A 27,106-nucleotide genomic window follows, 5' to 3' on the forward strand; every position below is an offset into this window, starting at 1 on the left:
TTATTATTATTATTATTATTTCAACTAAATAAAGATGGAAATAAAGCCAAGTGTTTAATTAAAACTCAACTTTGGGTTCATAGTCCAACAATCAACAAAACACGGTTTCAAAGAAGAAATAGAAGGTTTATTATGTTGATGAGACCTCATCCTCCCTTTTGAAGAAGAGTCAATGTTTCTATAGATGACTTGTGTGTTTGTTAATGTTGTTTGTTGTTATCCTTTGGAATTGTTCTAGTTCTGTGTGTCCAAGGTATAACTTCAAATGAATATATCAGTATTGAGATCACAAATGTATATTTTGCATTCAACTATGTTGTTGGGCTGCAATTTGGAAAAATTGTAGACCTATAAATTCCCACAGTTGTTTGCCTGTCTGTCTGTCCTTCTTTAATCTTGAGAACAGTGTTAGACAGAAGAAAGTCAAGACCAGATATGGAAGGTTAAGTGAAGGAGGTCCTGATTAACTAGATACAAAATTCAGTTTTGGGCTGGAAGTCATGTTATTACAATTCAAAAATTTTCTCTTGAATGAAGTTAGATGCATGATCAGCTTAACGTAATTGTTAACAGGAAAGGTATTATGTACTGGGAAAAGACACTACTAAGTGCATTGTGACAAAAAAATTGTAGTTTGGCATTGTGACGATGTCACAATAAATAATTGCTCGTTAGTTATATAGATTTAATACATAAATATGTTTAGTTATTTTTTAATGTGTTTGTAAATTATCTATATTAGGAAAAGCTATATCAATGAAGCATATTATTTTATGTATTTTATTACTCAGTGTTACGTTTGGCCTACTGTGATAAACTGTTTATCTATGAGAAATGTTTTCTTCTGAATTTAGTTTTTGATTTGAAATAAGAATTTATATTTTTTGGTTAAGTTTTAAAGGATGATTTTGTAGTTTGATCTTGTTTATTCTTTTATAAACAGAGATAAGATAATTTCAGTTTTAATCAAAAATATACTATCAGTGTAATTTTAAAAATTTTTTCATAATCAAAACACAGACCTATTCAATTTCATTTTAATTTTATTTTATTCTCTTTCATTTATCATAATAAATTTTTAGGCAGTTATTTTCATAATGTATTTAGTGAAATATTTTATCATTCTATTACTTTGAACAGTGGGTTATTTAAAATTTTGAGTAAAATAAGTGTTGCTAAAAGCAGGTTCAAGAGAGGACTCTCTTGTGCAACCTTCTTTTTTTTCCACAGAATGTTACTCATTTATCTTATAATTATTTTAGTTACCTAATCTTATCTTTTTGAAGTCATGTGATGTGTGTTATATTTATTTTTATTTTAAAATAAAAACTGATTGCTTTAGTATCAAGCCCTGACTTCAAATTATACAACAAATATTATTGGAGTAAATATAACATCAAACACAGTAGTGTAACTACCTGGTGAAACAGATGCAAGGCCCAAGATGAAAGGTTCTCAAAATGTAACTGACAAAAAAAAGATCAAATATTTTGTTATAATATTTAATAAATGATGTGATAACGTGAATGATCTTGTATATTTCTTGTATACACAATAATTTTCTTGTTTTGTCAATAAGAAGTATATAAAATTATTTTAATTTATAGAAAAATACTTGCAATTTTGTAATTAAATAAGTATATTTAAAATTAAAAGTAAATTTTATTCAATCCACACAAATTGATTACAGTAATACCTCGGTTTTTGTTGACTTTGGTTATTGTCTGTTTCGGTTTTTGTTGATTTTTTTTGGGAAAAATCTGTCTTAGTTTTTGTCGATTGCCTTGGATTTTATTGGCGTGCCCAAGTGATATTGCTGCTAATTTTGCGAAAACAAAGGGCAACCCATCCGTTTTCCGGCTCAGTGTGATGTTATTTCTTGTTGTGTGAGCATTACCCTGTGACGGCCCACCATTGGCCAAAGTTTCCGTTCCCTGAACACGTTTGGTTGTGGGTTCGTGCTTTGCCAGGATGGGCTGGCTGCGTGGAGTTTTCCAGGTTTTCTCCATGTCTGTAACGCCTGAATAGGGGCCAGTTACCCCTAAACAGACCTCCCAGGAGGCATTAATCCCTGCAATATGACCATCATAAATGCATACAACTACTATTATGTGACAATTATGTCACACTTTACCATGGGGCGATATAGGCTAGAAGCTCATGTCCAACTAGCTTCTACAAGACAGGACATTACCCCGCGCGTCTAGCCAAACAATTCCATCGCTTTCCTTTAGATTAGTCTTTTATATTAATTTCTTATTGTATTTAACACTGTATTAATTCTCTATAAGATGTGTTTTTGTATGTATTTTGGAGTGTCTAGAATGAATTAATTGGATTTACATTGATTCATATGGAAATAATTGCCTCGGTTTTCGTCAGTTTCGGATTTCACCGATTGTTTTCGGACGCATTATCAACGAAAACCAAGATATCACTGTATATAAAATGTTTCTAAATTCTGTTTCTTTCAATTATCATTTGAAAATCAGACTTTAATAAAGATTATAATCACAACCAATTCTCTTTGTGAATTTTAATATTCACTCCCCTCCAAAAAATAAGCACGACATGCAAATTTTCAGATGAAAAGTGAATGTGCGAGTTTTATTGGATAGAATTTGTTGTATACTTTGAGTGTGATATGCAAATATTGAAACATGAATAAAATACAGATTGGTTTTGTTCAAAATACACAAATCAACTTATAGGTAAAAACAGGTGTTTCATTCTGTGTACTTATGGATGTGACAGTAAAATTCCAAAATAGCCAGTTTATTTACAAAAGACCAAAGATGACATTTTGGTGATGGTCAAAGATGGCAAGCTGTGGGTAGGTTAGAATCTGGGGCTGTATTCTTGTCACTTATCTCTCATCTCTTCTTTCAGAGACGAATGACATCAGAACTAGAGACAAAATTTGTCTCTCAGAGACAGAGGTGATTCTGGTCATTTGTTACATTCTTTTCTTTGTTGTTGACGTCATGATTCTATTAGGTTGATTATACATATTTTTGTTATTTGTGCATGCAACACAGTATAGAATTTTAACCAATGAAATTGTAAAATTTTCGAAAATGCAGAGTACAAAATTATAGATTACGTGGTAAGGAAGGCAGAAGTTCAAATAAAGCACATAATTTTGGCAAAGATATGTTTTTTGTTTTATAACGTTTTTACAGATTGTAATGTCAAAATATGTCATATAATGTCTCTTAACAAATAAAAATTTTAATAACTTTAGTAAAGCATATGTACTGTACTTAGTTAAGAAGAAATTAGGTGATAATATTTTGAAAAATACTTAGAGAGACAGATAAGATTAACAGCATATTCAACAGATCAATAATTGATGTAGGATCATTAAAAAAAGAGTTAGTGGTGTTCCTGAGTATGCACTGGAAAAAATCGGAAGAATTATCTCTCTCAAAATATTCCTTCCCGAGATAGACAACGTTCTCTAATGAGATTGTACAGTACGAGTAGCATTCTCTCATCCATATTGGATATAACGAAATTGAGGCAAAAGACGAAAGATCAGTCGATAGATGACTATCTGCTGGTCTCTAGGAGACGAGAGAATCTTTGGGAGAAAAAGTCATCCAGAATCACATTTGGAGAGATCACGTCTTAAGAGATGATCTCTCAAGACTTAAACAAATGATTAGCCAATCAATGACTTAGACTGTCTCTTAGAGATGAGAGATGACGACTAGAATACAGCCCTTGGTCAATCTATTAGAGAAGCTGTTCAGTTCTTCAGAGTCTCCCATTCTGTGATTTCACCCATGTGGACCAATACCAAATCACCAAAGTAGTAAGCAGAAAGCCAGGCTTGTGTTGTTCTCATGTTATATCATCTTCCATTGATTGTTACTTGGCATTGTTGGTCAGATGCATCAGGCAGGCAATAGCACCTGCTTTATATTCAAGCCTTGTTGCAGCTACAGGAGGTCTGAATCTTTGCCTACTATAAGGAGATTGCATGCATATCACTTTTATTTATGAAAACCAAACATTTTTCTTCCATTGTCTGCCAGGCATACAGCAGCACATTTACAGAGATATCAGGAACATGTCACTTGAACTATAGACAATTGGAGCAATGTTCTGTGTGGCAGTGTAGCTTCACCACTTAAATGTTTGTTAAGATTTGAAATATCTGAAGCCAGGTTTTTTCCAAATGGATTTATTTACAGTAATCTACAATACTCGTTACACTTGTCGAGTAAAGAGATCTTGGCTACAAGATAGAACCGTACAAGTCATTCGCAGAGAAGTGAACAAGCCAGAAAAGAGCGGGAAAAAGCCTGTGGCGGGTGGACTGCACAAGCTTTTATATTCTCCTGAAAGCACCGCCTGGATGCAGTGCCAGGTTACAATTATTCGGCCACCACAATCTGTTTACCAATGAGTCATGCTTTGTTTTACCATCAGAAAATCAATGAATTTCTATGTGGAGAGAGACTGGTATACAGAATGAACCAATTAACATTGTTCAGTGGCATTCTTTTTCTGGTGATGGCATTCTTATATGGACTGGAATCTCTTTAGATGGATGTACTGATCTCTGTCTTACGCTGTGGTATTGTGATGGACAAAGATACTGGGATAAAAGCCTTGACTGATATGTTTAGCCTTATGTAATAATGCAGTGGGTTCTGAATTTATTCTTATGGACAACAATGTTCAGCCACATAGAGCTCATATATTATGCAATTACCTAACAGCAGAGGGAATCCAGTGAATGCAATGGCTAGCGTATACACCAGATTTGAGTCTTATAGATCTGTATGATGATCTTGAGATATGTATGAGATGGTTTTAACTTCCTGCAAAAGTCGTCCAAACAGTACTCAAGCTCCAATGTGCTCTCATACAACAGTGGGGATTTCTGCCTTCTGACTTCATTGATCATCTGATAGCTGGCATGAATTATTGTTGTGCAGTCTGCAATAGTGTAAGTGGAAGTCATATTCCTTATTGACAAACATTCCTTATTCACAAGTTTGACATGCCATTTTGTCCATTTTTTGTTATGGTAATTTTTCGAATGTCACACTATATATTCAAAACTCTTTTTGTATGCTAATAATAGGCAGAGTCCTATTCTATGTTACTGTTAAATTTTAAATAAATTGCTTCAGTACTTTCTGATTTGCATCCAATTTTCACTTTTGTGCTTATTTTTTTGGAGGGGAGTGTAAAATTTACTTGATAAAATTTTACAATTATTATAGAATCTATAAAGAGAATATTGTTTGTCTGTGAATTATGTGCTTTTTAATTGTTCATACAATAATCTTTTGTTCCCAAATTTTCATAAATTGTTGAAATTAAGCTAGATTACTTATTATCTATTAAATTATTTTTGTTTTACAATGATGTTTTAGCAAATATTGAAATTACATTTCTTTATTTATTACAAAAGTAAGTATAATTTGGATGATCATTAATTAAGACTTGATAGTAATAGTAACTGGGTAATTTTATTTTATTGACCGACTTTGATCAGAAGATAGGAAATATCTTACTGATAACTTTTAATATTGTTATAATTAGATTTTATTTTTTTAATCTTATGAAGAATTTTGTTTTAATCACTTCTTATAATTATTAATTGTAAAATTAGTGGAATTAAAGTTCACACTTTATTAAATATCCTTATTTTTAATTTTTATTTTACAGAATTTATTTCAATGTGTTTGATTACACTGTATAATATAAAAGTGCCTTTTATAAAATGGCAAACAATGCTTTAGAGGAATATGATTTATTCTCAGATAGCAGATATAGATCTTATGTTACAGCAGTTGACAAAGCACTTAAAAGTTTTGAATATACAAGTGAATGGGCAGATTTAATTTCTGCTCTTGGAAAATTAAATAAGGTGAGTTATTAAAAATTATTTAATGACTATTCTAATTTGTAAATGTTGCATTTATCCAAGATAGTATGAAATTTTCTTGGTTTTTGATTCTTAGAAACCTTACTTTTACTATTTATACAATGTTTTCTTACAGGAAATATGTTAAATCAATAGTTTTTTGTTCAGAAATATATAATTTGAATGCATTATAAACATTTGAATAGAATGTTTGAAAATAAATTGTTAAAACCAATTAATGTATGAACAAGTGACAAATCCCTCGGAGTTAATAAGGGAGTTGAGAGTTGAGTGGGAGCAAAGCCTTTCTAGTAAGCATATATAATAATGAAAAATATACCATAATAATGAAAAAGCATACTTCCTTTGTTTATAAAATATGAAAAAAAATCAAAAAGATAATAAAAATCTGCAAGATTTGTTCTCTTAAAGACTTGCTGGAAATTTTAAAATTTGATTTCTTATACATACATTTTAAAAACTTTATATGAATTTTCATAAATTGTATTTAATATGTGAAAACAGACATTTCAAAATTTCCTTCTTTTTAAATTACTAAATTAAGTTGTAAGGAAATCATGATGCTGAAGGGCATTTGGATAAAGTTACTTTGTTGGAACTTTATGTAAATGCCCTTGAATTTACGGAGAAGAATTGTTTTGAGAGATAGGAGATTAGAAACTAATACTGTTAAAAATAATTGAAAAGTTAAATTTAGTAAATTTTATTTTACTATTATTATTAATTATAAAATTAAACAAGATAAAATGTTTAAGATTTTAGCAATAAAAAAATAAATTGTTATGTTACTATCTAATAAAATAATTCTACATAAACAATACTATATAAAACAAAAGTCTGGTTTTAATAAACTATTATTTAAATTACAAATTTGTATGAAGAAATGAGTTAGATAAAAATAATTTTTTTCTATATGACCAGATTTGTACTCAGTTATCTGTAGAAAGATAGAAAGATGATAATCAAATGATATCTGTTATAATTTAAAGTGAAATTTATCCATAAATCTATCTTTTTGTCTATAGTCAGAATTAATTAAGATTCTTGACTTAAAATAAAGTTAAAAATTTATGTTGGGAAACAACAAATATATTTCTGTTAAGATGGTATACTAGTTTTAGTACTAGTTTTACTGGTATTATATATATAGTTAGATCAAAAAAAAAAAAAGGTTACAAGCAGCAGCATTTGAAAAGTAATTTATGTGGAGGATGTGCAATTATATAAAGTACGAACAAGTTGACACTGAGAACTTTAGTGATTTCTTCGATGGGACAAATTGATTACAAGCATGCTTGATAGAGCAGACGCTTAGAAGCGGGAATCCATTTATCTCAGTAGAGACTAGACAAAGATAACTATAACTATCCAAATTAACAAGATAACCCTTTAATTTTCCTTGGAACATACAATACATCCAGGGAAACACACAGGAATGTATGGAGCCTGACAGTCCAATCTACCGAATAGCTTTAACACACAGTTCCCCCGACAATAATATGCTACAGAATTCCTGTAACGCGCAGACATAAAATGTACCGACAATGAGTTTAAAGTGTACCTCTTCTTTTACTTCTTATTGGACAGGAAACAGTTCAAAAACGAAATCTTCCCGCTGACCTGGTTGCACAGTCTTTGCTTTCCGGTTTCCCAACTATTTTTTTCACGCACTTTCACACACCACACTCTTCCCTACTGATTGTTCCTTCTCTCCCCACTTCCATTCTAACTTCTCCCTGAAACACACCCTCCAATAAATTGCCCACTCTAGGTTACACACCCAGATTTACACAACTCTTCTCCACTGAGTTGGACCCACCACGTGGCGAAGGGGGGCAGGAAAAGACGTAAGGCACAAGGAAATATTTTTTCCCCAGAGTGGAAACAGATTACTATCTGTTAGTTGTCTTACAGCGGTTGTGTGGGTAGGTAGTGTAAGTTTGCTGACATGTCAGAGTGATTGAAATGGCAAGACGTTTAGAAGTGATCTCGCTTGGAGGTGCCAGCTGTGATTCATTTCTTATGGGCATCTGATGGAAACGCCCTGGCATGTTGAGCGATGGTGTCATCTTCCTACGTGACAATGTCAGGTCCCATACTGCTTGCAAAACTCAACAATTGCCGCAAAAGTTTAAGTGGTAAGTCGGGAGCCACCCCCCATACAGCCCAGATTTGGCACCCAGTGACTATTTCCTTTTTCCAAAGATGAAGAAACACTTATCTAGAACAAGGTTCTCTTTAGTGATGTGAAAACAGCTGCCGAGAACTGGCTCAATGGGCAGGGACGTGATTTCTATCAATCCGGGTTATACAAGTTAGTCCTACATTTAGATAAATGCCTAAATAGATTTGGTGATTATGTGGAAAAGTGATTGGCAAGTCTGCTTCTTAATTCCCTTTTGTATTTTCTGTCTATTATTAATAAATAATTTTTTATTACCCTTGTAACCTTTTTCTGGATCCACCCTCGTGTTTAGTTCAACTGTGTATTTCTTTAGATTTGATATTTGAAAGACTTTGTTACTATGAATCAGTTTTTGCTATAGAATGTATTAATATGGAAAATATCTGTAGATATTATATATTTATAAGTTTTGTTCCTTTCTTTTATCAATTTTTAAAAATTATTACAAGAATAAAAAGTTAGCAACTTTTGATAGATTGAAAATGTTTGTTTTAATTGGTACATCTTAAATGGAATTCTGTAGACTGTTGTATACTCTATCAATCTAAAAATTTAATGTTTAGAAGTGGGCTAGAAGCAAAAGATTTTATTTGGCTTTTTACTTTCTATTGTTGTTTTAGAATTTATTTATGTAGAATAAAATTAATAAGCATTCTTTAGTCATTTGATTACATTTATTAAAAAATAACAAAATAATTCAATTATTTAACATAAATGAACTACAATTGAATTTATTTAATTAATTTATTTATTACATATACAAAAGAAAATGTTGTAAGACAATTGATATTCTCCTGAAATAATGCCCATAACAAAAGATTAAAATAGGGTATGAATAAAATATCAATAAAATAGGGGTAAAGATATTGAAATTAACATGTATAATAATTTGAATATAAATATATTCAAAATATTTATTTAAAAACATATTTTATATTTTTATAGTTTTATTATTACTATTTTCAATAATACAGTGGGTGATCGGTTAACGAACACAATCCGTTCCAAGCCTTTGTTCCCTATCCAAATTGTTCATTAACCGATTATCGATTTACCATAGGTTTTTATGGGAATTTGATTAATTTGTTTTGGAGACTTCAAAAATTAAAAAATATATACTTTCTTACTACATTTATTTATATGTAATAGTAAAAATACATATATACAGTCTTGCATTTTTATTAGTCATGTTTTTTCTGTTTGTGGGGTTAAAGAATCTGTCCAGTGTCGATTGCTTTGCTCTTTGAGATTTTTCAGAATTAATTAATAGCATTGTAATTATAGAGATTCCTAAGCCTATTAACCTCACCTTGGTTTGGATTCTATTCTAAGACCATTGTTCTGACATTCTCCCACTTCTTCAAAAGATTTTTAATAGCAGATATTGGCATTAATCATCTTCTTTCAGAAGAAAACGTATCTCGCCGAGTTTCTTGGTGTTCTTCATTCAAGAGTTCTTGGTGTTCTGTCGTCAGATCCGTTTCAGGTTCCATTATGAATTCTTCAATGTTCTTTATTTCTTAGCAGTGATTTTTGTTACTTCTTTAGCTGCTTGAGTCTTCTTGATTATACGGTATCTTTCTTAGATAAGATTGAACTGCGGCCTCCTGTAAACCTGTTGAAACCATACTGCCCAGCAACAAAGACATCTTCTGCCCACTCTCTACTTTTGCTATTATACTCTCACCTTTCGAAAATAAAAACGACACAAAACTTAATGAGTGCCCGCCTGACAGTCTCGTTTTTGTCAGAAAAATAAAAAGCTGGAATTACAAGAGAGAGTTTCAAAGTTCGGAGGAATACTATCTGATCAGTATATACCAGGTTGAGTGTTGATGCCGACGTCTCCCGCACTCTGAAAAGTTTCAAATTGTTGCCTGAAGACAAGGGCAGACCAATTGGTATTCGTTACTTTGCGTTGTTTCTTCTTGTGTTTGTTCTGTGAGATGTTCGTTATCCAAACATAAAAATCTTTCGCGAAAGTGTTCATTATCGATTTGTTCGTTAACCAATCACTCACTGTAATTCTAAATTTCAACATATTTAAAAAAAAATTTTTCTTAACCATTTATTTTTAAATAATTTAATTTATAATAATGTTAATATTATCATAGTTTGTAATTACAGATGTATCACTGTTTCATTATAAAGTTACAGCAAATTTAATTTAAGTACAATATATTTTGGTTGTTAAAAATTAAAATTATATGTAAAAGTTTTTCATTCTATGGTAACTTTAATGAAAGTAAATAAATATAAGATTACATTTTTAAAAACAAAAATTTATTGTTGTAAAAAAAAATTAAATTATATGGTAGAAAAGATGACATTACAGATGTGAATAATAGTAAATTATAACTTTCAAATAATCAATGACCTTAATATTTCTGTAATTTTTACATTTAACATTTATTTCAATAGAAGTATTTATTGGGTTGAATTAAATCTAGCTTTTATTATTCTATAGATCTTTGTTCTGCAACAACATATTTAATTACATTCACTGAGATTTAGCAAAGTTGTGATGATGGTAATGGCGTAATAATAAGACAATGACTCATTTCTATGTTGAAATGATCAGAATATTATCTTATTCTAAAAATCTTTCTAAAATGAAGTTATATTCTCGATCACTTTGATTTCTGATTGAAATGAAATGTGCATTAATTCTGTGTTAGTTTCATTAAAATAATTAATATAAAATATAATATATCAGATGCATTTTCCCAAAAAACAAGGCAAGATGTTATTAGAAAAATATGCTTTCATTTGTTAATAACAATGTAAGTTTAGATCCAAAACATTTAATTTCACGTTTGGTTCCTTTTTTTATGAATAATTAAATTATTTTTCATCCAAAGAAAAAACAAACAATTCAGACGTAAAAGTTTATATAATTGAATTTATTTTTCTAAGTATTTTGCTCATTAATAAAATTGGCACTTAACATATATAAAATTTTATTTAATAGATCAGAAATAGGCATATTGAAATTTGGGTATTCAAAATGATGTCAAATTATATTCAAATTACCAATTGAATTAAAATTCATAATTTAAATTATGTACTCATTATTTTTGTTTTTATTGTCTTTGTCTTTATATTGATAAATAAAATAATTTCAATATATACATAGAAAATTTGAATACTTTTAATTAGGTTACATGTAGCTTGTTTTATTAGAATTTTGTAATGAAAGATAATAATGCTATTAAAATTTATGAGATTAATGTAAGCATATACATTTCCTGAATATCAATTGTTTTTTATTTTATCTAACTCTTATTGTATTATTTGTATTTTAACATTTTAAATTTAACTGAAGTAATGTTAAATCGATTTTCGACATTGTTTTTAAATTTTAAGGGATAAGTGGTTAATTATAAAATATACGAGGATTTTTTTTTATTTTCAATCTCCTCTGATTCAGAATAAAAAAACAAGAATGAAGAACAAAACCACTTTATTTGTAGAAGGTAGTTACAGTCTTCACCTATTTTTTCACATAATTGCCTTCTCAATTCAGGCAGGCATCATACCGTGACACCAGCTTTTGTATACCCATGTCAAAGAACATTGCCACCAGGCCATTCAGTTAAACTTTAACACTGTCAGTATACAGTGTGGACCTTGAAATTTGAGGAAACTCCTCACTGAGCTCAGAAATCACGAACAGACACCTTTTTTGCACCAATTGATCCACTTTGTCTACCAAATTGTCGATCATCACACACTTCTTCCCTTGACTGCCCTCATCATGAACGTTGTCATGTCTTTGTTTGAATTTCCTGCACCATTCATGCATGCATCCGTAGCTCTTTAGGTTCTCACCATACATATTACACAACCTTTGATGAATTTCGCCTCCATTCAGCCCTTCGGCCTGTAGAAATCAAATTACTGCTCGTACTTTGCAGTTGGCGGGAGACTGGATTGGCGGCATCATATTTACGTGTTTACTGCAGAGTAGCAAATGTTTGAAAATAGCTTGGCACAATGCTAAGTGGTGAGGGAATATACTTCTCACTAGGTGTGCACGCTGTCCTTGTCTCACATGCTTCCAATTTTTTTCATGCGTTAGTGGAGGTTAAAAAAAAATAAATATTTTTTAAAATACAAGGGTTATTTTCTGCTATTAAAAATTATTTTTGTATATTATAAATTTAATTATTGTACTGATCAGGACTGTAGAGTTGATAGATATAGTCTCTAACTCTGACAATGACTTCCACCCTTAAATAATCATTTAAAATATAATATGATTATTTTAATCCAGAATGGAATTTCATTACTAACAAGTAAACGTCAAGCATTTGTAGTGAAACTCAAATTACTTTTTTTTATCATCATTCTTATTATTATCTTCTTCAACCATGCATTGACACACACGATGTTTTTCATCTGTGGTTATAGTACAGTATTCAAAAACACTAGATTTAACTTTAGTCTCAGCCATTTTGTATGGTCTTTTGATTTTAGAAATTTTTAGAATTAGCTGGCATAAAATGTATTTGGGCTGCAATTTGAAAAAATTGTAGACCTAAACATTCCCACTGTTGTCTGTCCATTCGTCTGTCCTTAATCTTGAGAACGGAGTTAGATAGATGAAATCTGAGTTCATATTTAGTTAGGGATAGGACCCCAATTAACTATATATGAACTTCCAATGCAAACTGGAAGTCATGTTATTTCAATTTGAAACTTTTTTCCTGACAGCAATTAATTGATGACTGGCATGACTGTTGTTAAAGGAAAAGTATGATGTATAGGGGCAAATCACTACTAATTTGAGGTGGAGAGCATATTTAACTTACTGTATTTACTCACATATAAGACGAGGTTTTTATTCATTTATCACAGCTACAAATTCCTAGGTTATCCTATACATGCGAGCAAAAGTTTCTTTGCATTTTTGCAAATAATTTTTGTGAACTGTATATTCACATTTTTTACTGTTTACTTTCTTGTATTTAAAAACAAGTATTTTATCTGGGTTGTTTGAATTGTTCTTGTATATTGTCAGGAGTAAAGATGAATAACAATAGGAAAAGCAAAGGTTTTGAATTGAATTCCAGATTGAAATTCCAAAATCACACGGGAATTCGATATAAGTTTTAATCCATTCCCACATAAAAACAGATGATTATTCAAAAATCAGAATTCGGAGAAACTCATAAGTGTAATTGCCGGAGAGTAGATTCGACTGTTAAGAATTGGCAAAAAAGGTTCCTGATTGTCCAGCTTTACACGAACAAATTATATTGTCAATTTTACAAGATTTTTCTTTAAAGTTTAAAATGCCAGTAATTTTTGCAGGACAATGTGTGCATTTATGTTTATTTGATATTTTACTTGTGATTAAACAAAATAAAATTAGAATTGTATCTAATTTCTAATCTAATTTTCTTTATTTTGATCTTTAATGTCACACCTTGTCCCGTATGTGAGGTCATCTTATATGCGAGTAAATACGGTAAATAAATTAAAAATATGCAAAATTGCAGCCTGGCATTGTCATGACGTCACAAATATTTACTCATTGAATATAAATTTCTGAAAAGAAAATTGTCTGTAATTAGTGATATGCAAAGAAATATCATGAAGTAGGGGATCTCTTATAATATAAGATAACTGGTTAATGTCTCAGTTAAATGCTTTTATATAAGATACATAATAAAGAAAAACAAAAACAAAAATCAGAATTAACCTATTTTTATTGACTCCAATTCTTCTAGTAACAAATTTGCTTCAGAGTCCATGACTCCCACTTCCCAGCCTTGGTACTAATCATAATAAAAAAGTAAAGGTTTAATCTATTGATTGATTACATAATTATATAATAATTAATTTATTGATTATAAACAATCAATGTATTGTCATTCAATCAATATTATTGTAAATTTTATACTACAAATTTTAAGAAAATATTTATAGAAAGTTTTATTTATTTAAATCAAAGAAAAATTATACAATAAAAGAAAAATGATGAAATACATAATATACTAAAAATATAATACAGATTTAAATAGGCAAAATTGAAATGAAAAAACAAATGAGATATGTAATATATGATAAATTTTTAAAATGAGAAATATAAAAACTTAAATTTAACAAGAATTAAAATGTATATAACATTCCTTTTATTGTTACTATATACTTTGTCAATACACCCATGTTATTAACTGTCACTTCATAGAAAACTTTTAATGGCAACAATATGACAATAAGCACTGTTAAATATAATGACAGACATTTTTATTTAACAGAAATTTAATTGAAAGAACTATAAGAATGATAATTCTGAAATTCTGTATCTGTTAGGATATCTGTTTACTTAAACTAGGCCTGGCCAACCCGTGGCCTGCGGGCCGCATGCAGCCCGTCATGTTAAATTATGTGGCCTGCTAAGTGATATTATATATTTATTAGAACTTTTGTTTCCCATTATGTGTATACCAAAACAATTAAATAAATGAAAATTTGCATGTGTCATTGTTATAATGTGCAGGTACGAGTACGAACTCTTGGTATAACAATAAAATCTTATTCATTTTGTATTTGTTTTACTTTTTTAAAAGCATGTTTGCCTAAATTGTGGCTCACCGTAATGTTACACGTGATCAAAGTGGCCTGCAAAACAATTTGGGTTGGCCAGGCCTGACTTAAACTATATGTTAGAAATCAGAAAAAACAGTATTTTAAATAATGAATTCCTCCTGTTAAATTTATCAATTCAATTGATTGAAATAATAAAACAAAATTATATATCAGAGAATAATTTTTATTTTTCTAGTGTGTAATAAAGAATTATGTAGGAGAATTAACTGGTTAAATTTTCAAATATAAATCTTACACACCTTAGACAAGATTTTTAAAGTTAACAAATACTTTTACTGTAATTTAAATCACCAGGTTTCTAGCATTTTAATAGTATTCTATTCCAGTATTTTGTAAAAACCTCTGTTTTCTTTCTGTATAAGTTCTTTTAAGAGAGCTTAACAGAATCATATCATTTAACATTATTGGAATTACATAATCATTCTATTTACCCAAATTATGGTATATGTCTTTTGTTCAGTCCCTTGAGAGATACATAATAGTGCTTCATAGTATTATAAAATATATAACTATTTATGAACAACATTTATATCTATTATTAAAGTTAATAGATTAGTAAATACTAAGTAAGAAAATAAACAGTAATAAAATACTAGATAATTACTAATTACATTAATAACATCACTAGACCATATATATTATAAGCTAGACACCAACCAAATGCCGAAATTCTATAGGGCTAGAAAATCTCTTATTAAAGTTAATAAGAGATGGCACCTAACACCTCCCTCTAGCGCCAAATTGGTTACATAATTTATTTAGTAATTAGCCATATCTAGCCCGATAGAATTTTGGCATTTGGTTGGTGACTAGCTTATAATATATCAGGTCTAGCGATGTTGTTTATATATATTACGCCTTGCTGGGGTTTGTGAAGGCCGGTTGAGTGCCTTATAGGACGTGGGTGCTAGATGTGTCCCCAGCTGGCATTGTAATAACTGTCGATGGTTGTAACGTTAGCTTATATGTGCTGGAAGAGGAGATTAGACTGCAGGTCCGGATAGCGTAATTACATTAATTTATTAGGAACAATAATTCTTAATAAGAAACTGTTATTTAAAACAGCATTATTAAAATACTTTATTAATAGTGTGTTTTGCTTTCTGATATTCAAAAGATTTAACTAACTTGAACACATCAAAATTACTATAGTAGCAAAATAAAATTACTGTTGTAATTTTTATAGGTAAGATCTATATTAACTATGCTGTGAATGTAGTATATTGTATTTTTATTTTTAATTGCTTTTTAGTAAATCTGATCAAGTTTTTCTTACATGATCTGAAATTATTTGCTATATTATTTTGATTTTGAAAGATTGTTTATAAATAATATGGCAATGTACACAAAATTACGAAATTAACATATAATAATAATAATTTATTTTCAGTAAAATTAAAATATTTTATATATCGTATAATTATTTATAAAATAAAATAAATTTTCTTTACAGGTACTGTTAAGTAATGTAAAATATTCTGTCATTCCAAAACGTATAACAATAAGCAAGCGTCTAGCACAATGTATGCATCCAGCATTGCCAAGTGGAGTTCACTTAAAAGCTCTAGAAACTTACGATATTATATTCAAATGCATTGGGTTAAACCGTCTTAGTCAAGAACTTTTTATTTATAGTGCTGGCTTATTTCCTTTGTTGGGACATGCTGCCATGAATGTTAAACCAGTTCTATTAACTATTTATGAAACACATTTTGTTCCTCTTGGACAAAGGCTGCGACCTGGTTTAAATGGCTTTCTTACAGGTGTTTTGCCTGGTTTAGAAGAAGGATCTGACTATTATGAAAGGTATTTACAAAATTATATATACTAAGCATTTTTAATACATTCTTATAATTAATTTTATAAAGTATTGACACTTTTCTAAAAACAGAGTTTGTTAATGATAAATCTAGAAGTTAGTTATCTTTAATTTTTTTATTATTTTGATATATATGTTTATTAAGCATATCAGATCTATGTTATTTAGATTATTTCAAATGAATGAAATGAGAATGATTGGCTAAAAAATTAGCTATATATAGAGGTTTCTGTGGCATCATTCTCACCTAATTACTTGTTCTACCTTGAGAGCCATATTTTTGCCAATTTCTACTCTATTATTGATTATTGTTTGCCATTATAATTTATAGCTGCCCCTCTTTATAAAATCCAACTAGAATGAAATAAGATTTACCTAATTATTAATAAATTTCCCAATTGACCAATTATGGGTTGTGAGGTAGTAAGGGCCAGAGTTGGCTTCCCCAATTTTAACCATTGTATTGTTTACTTTGGCAAAGTTTTATTTTTAAAAATATTTATTGACCTCTACACTCTCTGGAACCTGTAACTGGCACGTAACACGTATATACTGTATATCGCGGGTGACAAACGTTTGTCACCCGCGATATACAGTATATACGTGTTACGTGCCAGTTACAGGTTCCAGAGAATGTAGATTTTACCCTGGTTCTCAAGTTAGAATCATTTCTACATTATTTATTGACCTTTTTAAATGTGGAACTTTTCAGTCTTAGATGCCCAAATAGAGTAACCAGAATTCTTTATGTTGCACTTTTGTCTTAATTTTTCCAGATGATCTTTCCTTCTAAGTGCTGCTAATGCCATATCTGATCTGGAAAAGCTTTTATTTTGTGATACTTGTTTTTTTAAAAGATTCTTTATAACAAACATTAATGCATTGTCTACCTATCTTTTACTTTATTTACCCAATTCTTGTGTGTTTATTTTTTAGATGTTTTACCTATTTTTTTCCTTTGTGTATTTTTATTATGTTATTATTTTTATCTGTATTTGTTTTACTGTATGGGGTAGTTTTTATTGTTGTTGATATTGGGATCATTCATCCCTTGCCTTATTTAGAATTACAGTAAGATCCTGCTTAATGCTGATTCAATATAACATGGTCTGCTGAAGCCTAAAAAAAAGCTCAAAATTTATGCTGATTTAAATTATCATGTCATTTCATTGATTCGTATATAATACGATTATTTACTAACATGAACCAATCAGAAAAAGGTGGCAAAATGGTGTACTTTCTTTAAATCTATGTTTGTTTGGTGCAATTTTGGAAAAAATATAGCATCATGGATGCCATAGACAATATCGGCTTCGCTTGGCAAGAATTAACTGATAAATGCATGAACGAAGTGTGGAAGAAGTTAGGGCTGAAGGTATCCAAGAATTGTCAACGAGAAGAGTCTATTGCTATATTGTTAGGTTGACCAAACTCAACCTAATCGATACAGCAGGACTAGGAGATGTAGATGACCAGGATATTGAGGAGTTACTGCAGGTTTCTAGTGAGAGCCTTACCAACGACAACCTTTTGAGAACTGGCAGAACAAAGAATTCATGTAGAACTGGAAAATAGAGATCCTGAAAACGAAGAACCCAAAAAATTTCTCTACAGATTAAGGATTCCTTAGTAAAAGTTTGGTAACAATAACCAAAATTATTGATCAAATTGTAGCGAATGATCCAGATTTTGAAAGGAGTGCAAAAGCAAAACGAAGCGTTTTGGATGCGATCTTCCGCTACTGACATTTGCTTAAGGAAAGAAAAAAGTGACAAATGAAACTTCACAACTTTATTGCAAAAAAAACAAGAATTTCAGAAAAGGATCTTTGTCACAAAAAATGAACACTTCTGTGTGCATGTGTTTGTTATTTAACATATTATTATACAAATTAATATAAAAATAACTTAAAATTAAAGTAAAATTTGTTTATTTTTGGTCATGTGTTTTGGTCATTTTAACAGAGTAAATAGGGATACTATTTACTCTGTTAAAATGACCTCATTTAATGCTGTTTTGTTTAGCGCTTTGTCGTCTAGGAATGTATCCCCTGCATAAAGCGGGGTCTTACTGTACCACGAATTAATAAGAAAAGTAAATAAATGATTTCTAGTTCATTCAATTTTGAATGATTTATAATTTAAAAAGATTAAAGTGAAATTATGCTATTGTTTATAATGAAAATATAACAAAATTTTTAGTTTCATTTTTAAACCAACCTTTCAATTTTATGAAATTATTATATATGATCAATTACTGCACTTTCTCAGCTAATCACCATCCAACAAGACTGTATTATTCAGAGATATTTCAATATATTGTTTTCAGTACACCATAAGAACAGTATTTTTGGAGATGTTCTCTATATTACAATTACAAATTTTCACATTAAATTTCTTTAAATTCTTCGTTATTATCAGTCCCAAAATCAAACACTCGCACAAAAATGAATACACTTAGAATCCAAATACATTTTTGAAAAATGCCATATTCCTAGCAAGCAGACAATTCAAATTTTATGTAGCATGATTTTTTTAGCAGACAATTCTATACTCTGGAGAAAATCTCTCTTTCACACTAATTACTTCATTCTTCCTACTTTACTTACCATTTTTGCCATTAAAATATTTTCTTTTTCTCTAATTTCTATTACTAATGCTATCTTATTTCACTCCACTTACATAATTTTACTATATGCCTCCTTAGCAAAAGTTTTTTTTCTACTCTTCCTTTTTTTAAACTTCTCTTTCAAGTTGTGTCTGATCACCTCTATGTATACCTTTCCACTTAGGAATAACTTTGGCTTTTTTTTTGTGCTCAATTTTGGGTATGATTGTAATGGAGAATTTAGAGAACTGTGAACAGTTGTAATTGTAAGGATTATAGAGCTCATCCTCAAAAGTATTTTGTGTACTGAAAACAATATATTGTATCTCTGAATAAAGATACTTTAGTGATTCATCAGTTTTGTCTGTATGTGTGGTGGAATCAAAAATAAACAAAATTTTTAATATATATATTAAAAATTTGGTTTATTTTTGGTATAATTATTGGTATAAAAATTATTGGTATAAAAATAAACAAAATTTTTAATATATATATTAAAAATTTGGTTTATTTTTGATTCCAACCAACCACACATACAGATTAACCAAACTTTATATATATAAAATATAACGTTTGGTTTATTTGCTGAAATTATATTGAAGATTATAAGAAACAATTTATAAAATAATGATATTTTGAACATATATTTTACACATTAAAAAAGTTATTAACTTTATTGTTAATAATATCAATGACTTTACTGTAATAATTCATTTATTAACTGTTTTATTTCATAAAAATTATTATTCCCTGAATATGAATATTGCAGGATAGATCAATTGTTGATGAAGGTTTGTGATGGAGTTGAAAAAAGCTTTTTTTATGGCAGCTTATGGAGGTGTATTATGTCTAATCCAAGCATTCGTCTTCCAGCAATTTGTTTTATAACATCTCATTTTAACAAGAAATTAACTATGGAAGATCAATTATATATAATTGGAACAGATATAGATACAATGGTAAAAAAAAATTGTTTTGTATAACCTTGAAGAATAAAAAATATATTAAAATGAAAGATATTTTTTAATTTTTATTATAGGTTCATGCAATTTGTTCCTCTTTACAAGATAGCAGTGTACTTGTTCAGCGTTGTGCTTTAGACTTACTTTTATTAGGCTTTCCTGTATATAATAGTCAATTGGTTTCTTCTGATATGGTGAAAATTGTAACATCTGCTGTTACTGTAGTTCTAAGGAGGGATATGTCATTAAATAGGTAACATATTTGTTATTAGCAACTGATTCTTTCTCTTGGTGTTGTACTATATAGTAAAGGACTGTCCAACGACTATATTTATGTGGGGCAAATTTTATTTCTCTAAAGTTTAGTGGGCCAGAATTAAAAGGTACAATGTAATATTATGTATTAATTGGATTAAGTTGACTTTCAAATAAAACTAAGTTTTATAAGAATATATTGTATATAACAAATCTTAGATGCCAAGGTAAAAACAATGAATAAAACAATAGTAGAATAAAATAATTACAAATTATGATATTTCTGTTGATTAAAAAATATAACAATGTTTATTCATACAATTATTTGATCATACTAACTTTTTTATAACATAAAAATCTATTATAAAAATTGAGGTGGCGTATTAACAAATACTCTTTTATGGATTACAGAATTCTGCTTGTTCTCAAAATTTGATCAATTGATTTTGATTAAACTTTGCCATTTTCTATTAATTTTGATGAAGAATAAAAAAAAAAATATTAAAAAAGTGGGAATTCATGCATTCATTTTTGAGATACAGTAGGATCAAAGTGACAATGTCCATATTTCCTGATGCGATCGAACACACCTAACAGAGTTTAGGGGGCAAAAATAATAAAGTACTGTGTATGTCTTATGGAAAATGGACACCAAAAATGAACAGAACATTCAACACAGAGAATATAAGGATTTCCTGTCCTTGCCTGAGAAGTGTAAGGATGGTTTTTTCTTCTCTCCAACAAGTGCAATGATTGTCTGTCCTTGGCTGACAAGTGTAAAGATTACCTTTTCCCGGCCAGCAACCATTTGAACACATGCATGCATGCATGCTCATATACACACACATAACACTCCTACATACACTTGTCAGTGCTCAGATTAGATGGAGTGAAAGATAATTTATATGTATTAATACTAATTAAAAAATTTTTAATTACAAAAATGCAATTCTCTGCCTCAATTATCATGATATGAAAAATTTGCATGGTTTTCTTAGTAATATAAATATACAAATTAAAAATTAATAACTAATAAATTAAAAATGATTAATGAGAAGTTTGTGACAAAATTTGTTCAGTCGCAAGTTCTGTGTCTACTAATAACTATGAAATATTTTGAAGAATTTTTGTAAAGATCTTCATGGACCACAAAAATTCTTTTGTGACCCACAAGTTTGACAGTCTTGATCTAGTTTAATCCTTGTTATGTAATTAAATTTAATGCCAAATGATTACATTAGTTAATTATAATATAGTAAAAGTAAATTTGTATTTATATTCAGTATTGTTATACAAAATTAAAAAAGGTAGTTTTTATTTTTAATGCACTGTAGATCCAATACAATATGGATAACAGAATACAGAAATTTGATCTGCATTATAAATAAACTTCTATTAAACTGTATATAATACAGTTTTTATAGTGTTATTTATGATAGTTAGTAGTTAAGACTTGTGTTTTTTCTCACTTGTTTTATATAATATCTTGTAAAAAAAAACAATAAAATCCAGCAAAAACTTAAGATTAAATTAAATAAAATTTTAATTTGATTTAAATATTTTCATATGTTTAAAATGGTTTCAATTTACATTTCATTTATTTAATTGATATTTTTTATAGTAGTTATTTAAAAGCATATTTGATTACTTTATAGATTTTTTAATGAACTTTTTTTGCATTTTTTATTAATGAAGCAATTTTGAAATAATTTACAGGAGATTATTTGGATGGTTGTTGGGTAATAATGTGACTTGCAATGTTTCTCCAACATCAGATCAAACTTCAGCACAAATAGAAAATATTGAAGAAAATGAAAGCAATACTTACTTAATATTCTAAAGATTATTTGTTACAAGCTGTTAAAATGTGTTTTGATGTAAGTAGTAGAAATAAATAATTTTTTTACATCTAAAAAATCACACTCTGATAGATACCAAAATCTAGCAAAGAAAAATACTCTAATAAGCAAAACAAGTGTTTTTAACTGTTTTAAACAGTCATCATCAGGTTTAACTAACTTCAAATGCAGACCATAATTAGAATACCACTTTTAAATAAAAGGAACATCAATTTTATTGGATGCTACGTTATGTGTAATACATGAATGCGTTATCTAAGTTCAAATAAATTACTTTATTTGCCATGCTTTTGCAGAAATGGAGTAGCATCCAATTAAAGTACTATGTGAAAGGACTTCCATGAAAGTGAGATGTTTGCATGTCCTTGTAATGACCATTTGATATTCTGGCTGCCTTGTATATTTTTAATTTTTTCTAGATATTTGAGGTGAGCAAACCTCCAAGTTGATTGTAAGATGGTAGCTTCATTCTTTGGTATTGGATGGTATTTTTCCTTGCTGAATTTTAGTGTGTTTATTTGAACTGCATCCAGTTGGATAAATTGTTTATTTGTATATATAAAAATTACAATACAAAATTCATTATGATTATTTATGCAAATTATCTGTCTAGTTAAAAGATAATTGAAAAAGACAATGATAACATAAGTTTAGTTAAAATTGGTTTATTGTACTTACTCTGTTAAAGATTGTAGCCAATTAATGCATAAATTCTTATTTACTGAACAGATTTATCTAAAATCTGTTCAGTAAATAAATAAGTAAATAAAATCTAAAGAATGTTCAACTGAATCTAAGAGGTTAGGTTTTTTGTTCTTGGAAAGATAATTTAAGGCAAACAAAAATTTTCAGACAATTAAAAATGCCTTGTATTAGTGTTCAATACATAATTAGCAAATTTTAAAAGCATAAGAATGTCATAAATCAACCAAGGCACAACTATAAACATCCATTAATCTGATTTTTGATTAAGGTCAAATGATTATTGGGCTACAGTATGAGCTATATTATAGCTTGATATAATTTGGCAGATTATCAGGGCACAACAAAAATAAAAACCAATAGAATGTGAAGACAGAGTAATTATTAAAAACAAAACAGGAAAACAATCAGCTGTAAGAATAGCTGAAGAAGTCAAAAATGACTTAAATGTGGTTGTTATTCCTCATACTATATGTAATCAATTACATGAGGCTGATTTTCATGAAAAACCTTTCATCTCTACTATCAATTAGAAAGAGCACATAGATTAAGCAAATAAATATATTGAGAAAGACCAATAGTTTTGAACATTTAGTCAGATGAAAGTAAATTTAACTTAATTTGTTTAGATCAGTGGTTTCCAACCTTTTTTTGACCAGGGACCACTTTGATTTCATTGTTGTTAGCAGGGACCACGAAGTTTAAGAAAAATAAACTGTGTCAATCTAAAAATATGTTAAAAGTTTTTATTAAAGTTTAAATAATTGTTAAACTCAAGAGTAACATGCTTTAACAGTACTATTATAATAGAAAACATGACATTTTTGGTAAAAATTAAATTCAGTTTGTATCAATGTGGGAATAATAATTTAAAATGAATAAAAGTTTTAAATATATCGCGAACCATATTTTATCTCTTGCAGACCACTGGTTGGGAACCGCTGGTTTAGATAGATGCATTAAAGTTTGTTGACCACCTAATGAAGAATATAAATTAGAATGTATAAAGCCCACTGTTAAATGTAATGATGGGATTGTATTGGTCTGAGGATGCATGGCAGCATCTGGAATAGGTGAAATAATTTTTATTGATTAAACCATTGTTTGATCAACATCTTTATAAAGATATTTTAGCTGAAATCTGTAAAAAATTGAAGTCGGGTTGTAAATTTATTTTCTAACATGACTGTGATCTAAAACATATTGCAAAATCAGTGGATGCATACTTAAGAAAAAAGGTGAAAGATGATTAGGATGAGTTTCACTATCCCCAGACCAAAATCCAATCAAACATTTATGGGCTATGTTACAGAAAATATTCAAAACATGCTTCTAGAAGTAAAAATGAGAAGATGGATGGATGGATAATTTTTTGACCCACTGTATCTGTCATTTTTAGAAATTAAAATAATAATTCTGATTTTAAAAAAGTTTGACAATAAATTGCCAAATTTCTGAAGATGGCACGGATATTCTAACTTAATAATAATACTATATTAAGTTATATTATTATAGTATTTTAATATGGATGCAGTTGTATTAAGATATTTGTTCAAATCAAATGTAATGTATTTAATATTTAAAATTTTATGATAAAATCTTCAAATTAGTATGTATCATTTTTATCGTTGTTTTTAATGGATGAAGTTTTTTGATAATTGCTGAATATAAGACTAAAAATATATATAATACTTCAATTATATTATGCAATGCTATTGAACAATATTTTATTTTAGGCTATGTCCTCATATATAGGGCAATTTTTACATAATCATTGTTTTTCTGATTATGTAAAAATTTTTTTATGTTACTTTTAAAAATGAAAATGCTTTCTGAGAAATTGTATTTTATAAAATTTTATGATTAACATTATCTCATAAATCTATTGATTAGAAAACATTATTTTTCAATAAATAGTTTAATGGAAAGATTATAAATTTTACTCGTGATTACTACATGTTTTTCAGTTTTTTAAAATGGCCTGACTAAGTATCAACGATAGAATACACTGTTCATGATAAATCATATTTTAATTGTCAAGTAACATATCAGTGGTTGAAAGATAACAAATTGTAATAAATGATTTAGTATCAAGTATAAAAAGATAAGATATCTAATGACACACTTAATTTTTATTAAAATATGACAGTATTTTCAAATGTTTATTGATATTTGTTAAGATCAGGATAATCTTTAATTTACAAAAATAATAATGTCAAAATTAAGATGTAAATGTAAATTTTACAAGTTAAAAATTATAAAATGCTAAAATTTTTATTTTGTTGGAAAAAAAAACTGTATAGAATATATATCTAGTATATCTACAGTATATTTACTTAATATTACACGAGAAAATTACTGATAAATTAGAAACAGATACACTCTGGTGTGAGTTTGATTTGTTTATCTGACAAGAAAAATTAAATTCTTTCAGTTAAACATGATTCTTTGTGATGTTTGAACTTAAAATGATTAAAAAACATAAATTTTAATTGATTAAATGATAGAAAATATTTTATATCATTAAAAATAATTTTATAAGATATTTTTAACTTGCTACAAATATTTTTATTAAAATGGGAGATAATTTTTAATTCTATATTTTTAAACCTTAAATAAATATGTTATTTTAATTTATTGTATTTTCTGGTGTATAAGACGACTTTTTAACCCAGGAAAATCTTCTCAAAAGTTGGGGGTCGTCTTATATGCCGGGTGTTGTCTTATAGGGCGAGTATATCCCAAAATCTATATTTTAACTGTAAAAGTTGGTGGTTGTCTTATACACCCAGTCGTCTTATACGCTGGAAAATACGGTATTTTAATGTATTTAAAATAAAATAAAATGACAATCTCAGAGGAAGTAATTTCAAATTTTTTTGTCATATTGTTTATTTTTAACGAAATAATAAATATAATCGACATTAATAAGTTTTATGTATATATTATTAACAGAGTCCAGAAAATCATTTAAATTTACCTGGATCGCTTTCTGGATCTCCAGTTTTATGGAGTTATCGTCTTCTTATTAGTTTGTTAGATAGACCTGAGATTAGTTCAGTTATTTTGGATGAAATATTAATAGAAGTGTTTCGGTAAGTTATAATTAGTGTAAGAACTTTCTTATTATATGATTATTAAAATATTTTTATTACAGATCTTTGTATAAAGAAAACAATAATTGGTCAAGCCAAAATAATAAAACCAAGGAATCTAAAAATAATTCTGAGTTAATTAAAACAGCAAATTTATTATTTGGAACATTTGAACCATATTATTTATGGGAGTATTTAGCAAGAATTTTTCAACTAGCCTGTATCAAATCTGGTGAGCAAACAATTGAAATGGAAAGATCTGTACAATATGTTGGTGCTGAAACACCTACAGTTCATGAACTCTGTATTTTAATAGAGTTTCTGCTGAATATTGTTTCATTGGTATGTATTTCATTATGATTTTTTTGTTATTTTTCTTGGGTTTTATTTACTCTATAATGTTGGGGTTTTTGTTAAATGGGGCGTAGATATCTTTTGCTGTTAGGCATTTCCTAATTGTGTAAATTTATTTATGATTTTTATAGTTTTATAACAATTTGTTATACAAATATTGCAAGTTTAGAACAATTTATCTAGATTATACAGACTGTAATTATCATTATAAACAATAAGTTTTCATCTGACACACACCAGCTATAAGGACTATCTGTAAGTTGACTTGATTGCAAATTGAGCTTAAAAAAATGGTAATAAAAAGTGTTTGATACCCAGGACACTGCAAATCTATGTAATACACTATACTCTCATTAATCTGAACTCCTTGTTTGGGATTGTTTGGATTAGCAGTGTTATATACTTAAAGTAAAGGAAATCAAAAAGGGCTACAGACAAATACAAATACAGAATAAAAATTTTTTTAAATATATTTGGTTCATCTATTTATGTTAAAATGTATAGTACATATTAATTTTATAAATTTTTTAGGTTTTAAAAAAATTAGTGTAGGACTAGGCTGCAAGTTTCAAATGCAAGCCTATGCATTCCCATTATTTTCCATCTATATATCTGTCCTCTTTTAATCTCAAGAATGGAGTTATAAAGATGAAAATGAAGAACAGCTATGTAAACTTAGAGGCTGAGGTACCTATTAACTATATATAGGTGATTTCCGTTAGAAAGTTTCTTGAGAATAGAG

General features: G+C 28.6%; 1 protein-coding gene across 1 annotated transcript in view; it reads left to right on the plus strand.

The window, feature by feature from the left end:
* LOC136982128 (protein dopey-1) overlaps window positions 1-27,106 on the plus strand; it is a 56,766-nt gene that overhangs the window by 4,290 nt on the left and 25,370 nt on the right. The window contains 8 exon segments of the mRNA XM_067278553.1: window positions 5,689-5,890; window positions 16,165-16,517; window positions 19,907-20,096; window positions 20,177-20,352; window positions 22,071-22,184; window positions 22,186-22,231; window positions 25,871-26,010; window positions 26,073-26,352. Coding sequence (XP_067134654.1) covers window positions 5,744-5,890; window positions 16,165-16,517; window positions 19,907-20,096; window positions 20,177-20,352; window positions 22,071-22,184; window positions 22,186-22,231; window positions 25,871-26,010; window positions 26,073-26,352 — 1,446 coding nt within the window. The 5' untranslated portion in view covers window positions 5,689-5,743.

The sequence above is a fragment of the Centruroides vittatus genome, unplaced genomic scaffold, assembly GCF_030686945.1.
Source record: "Centruroides vittatus isolate TY-2023 unplaced genomic scaffold, ASM3068694v2 contig_808, whole genome shotgun sequence".
Taxonomy (NCBI): Eukaryota; Metazoa; Arthropoda; class Arachnida; order Scorpiones; family Buthidae; genus Centruroides; species Centruroides vittatus.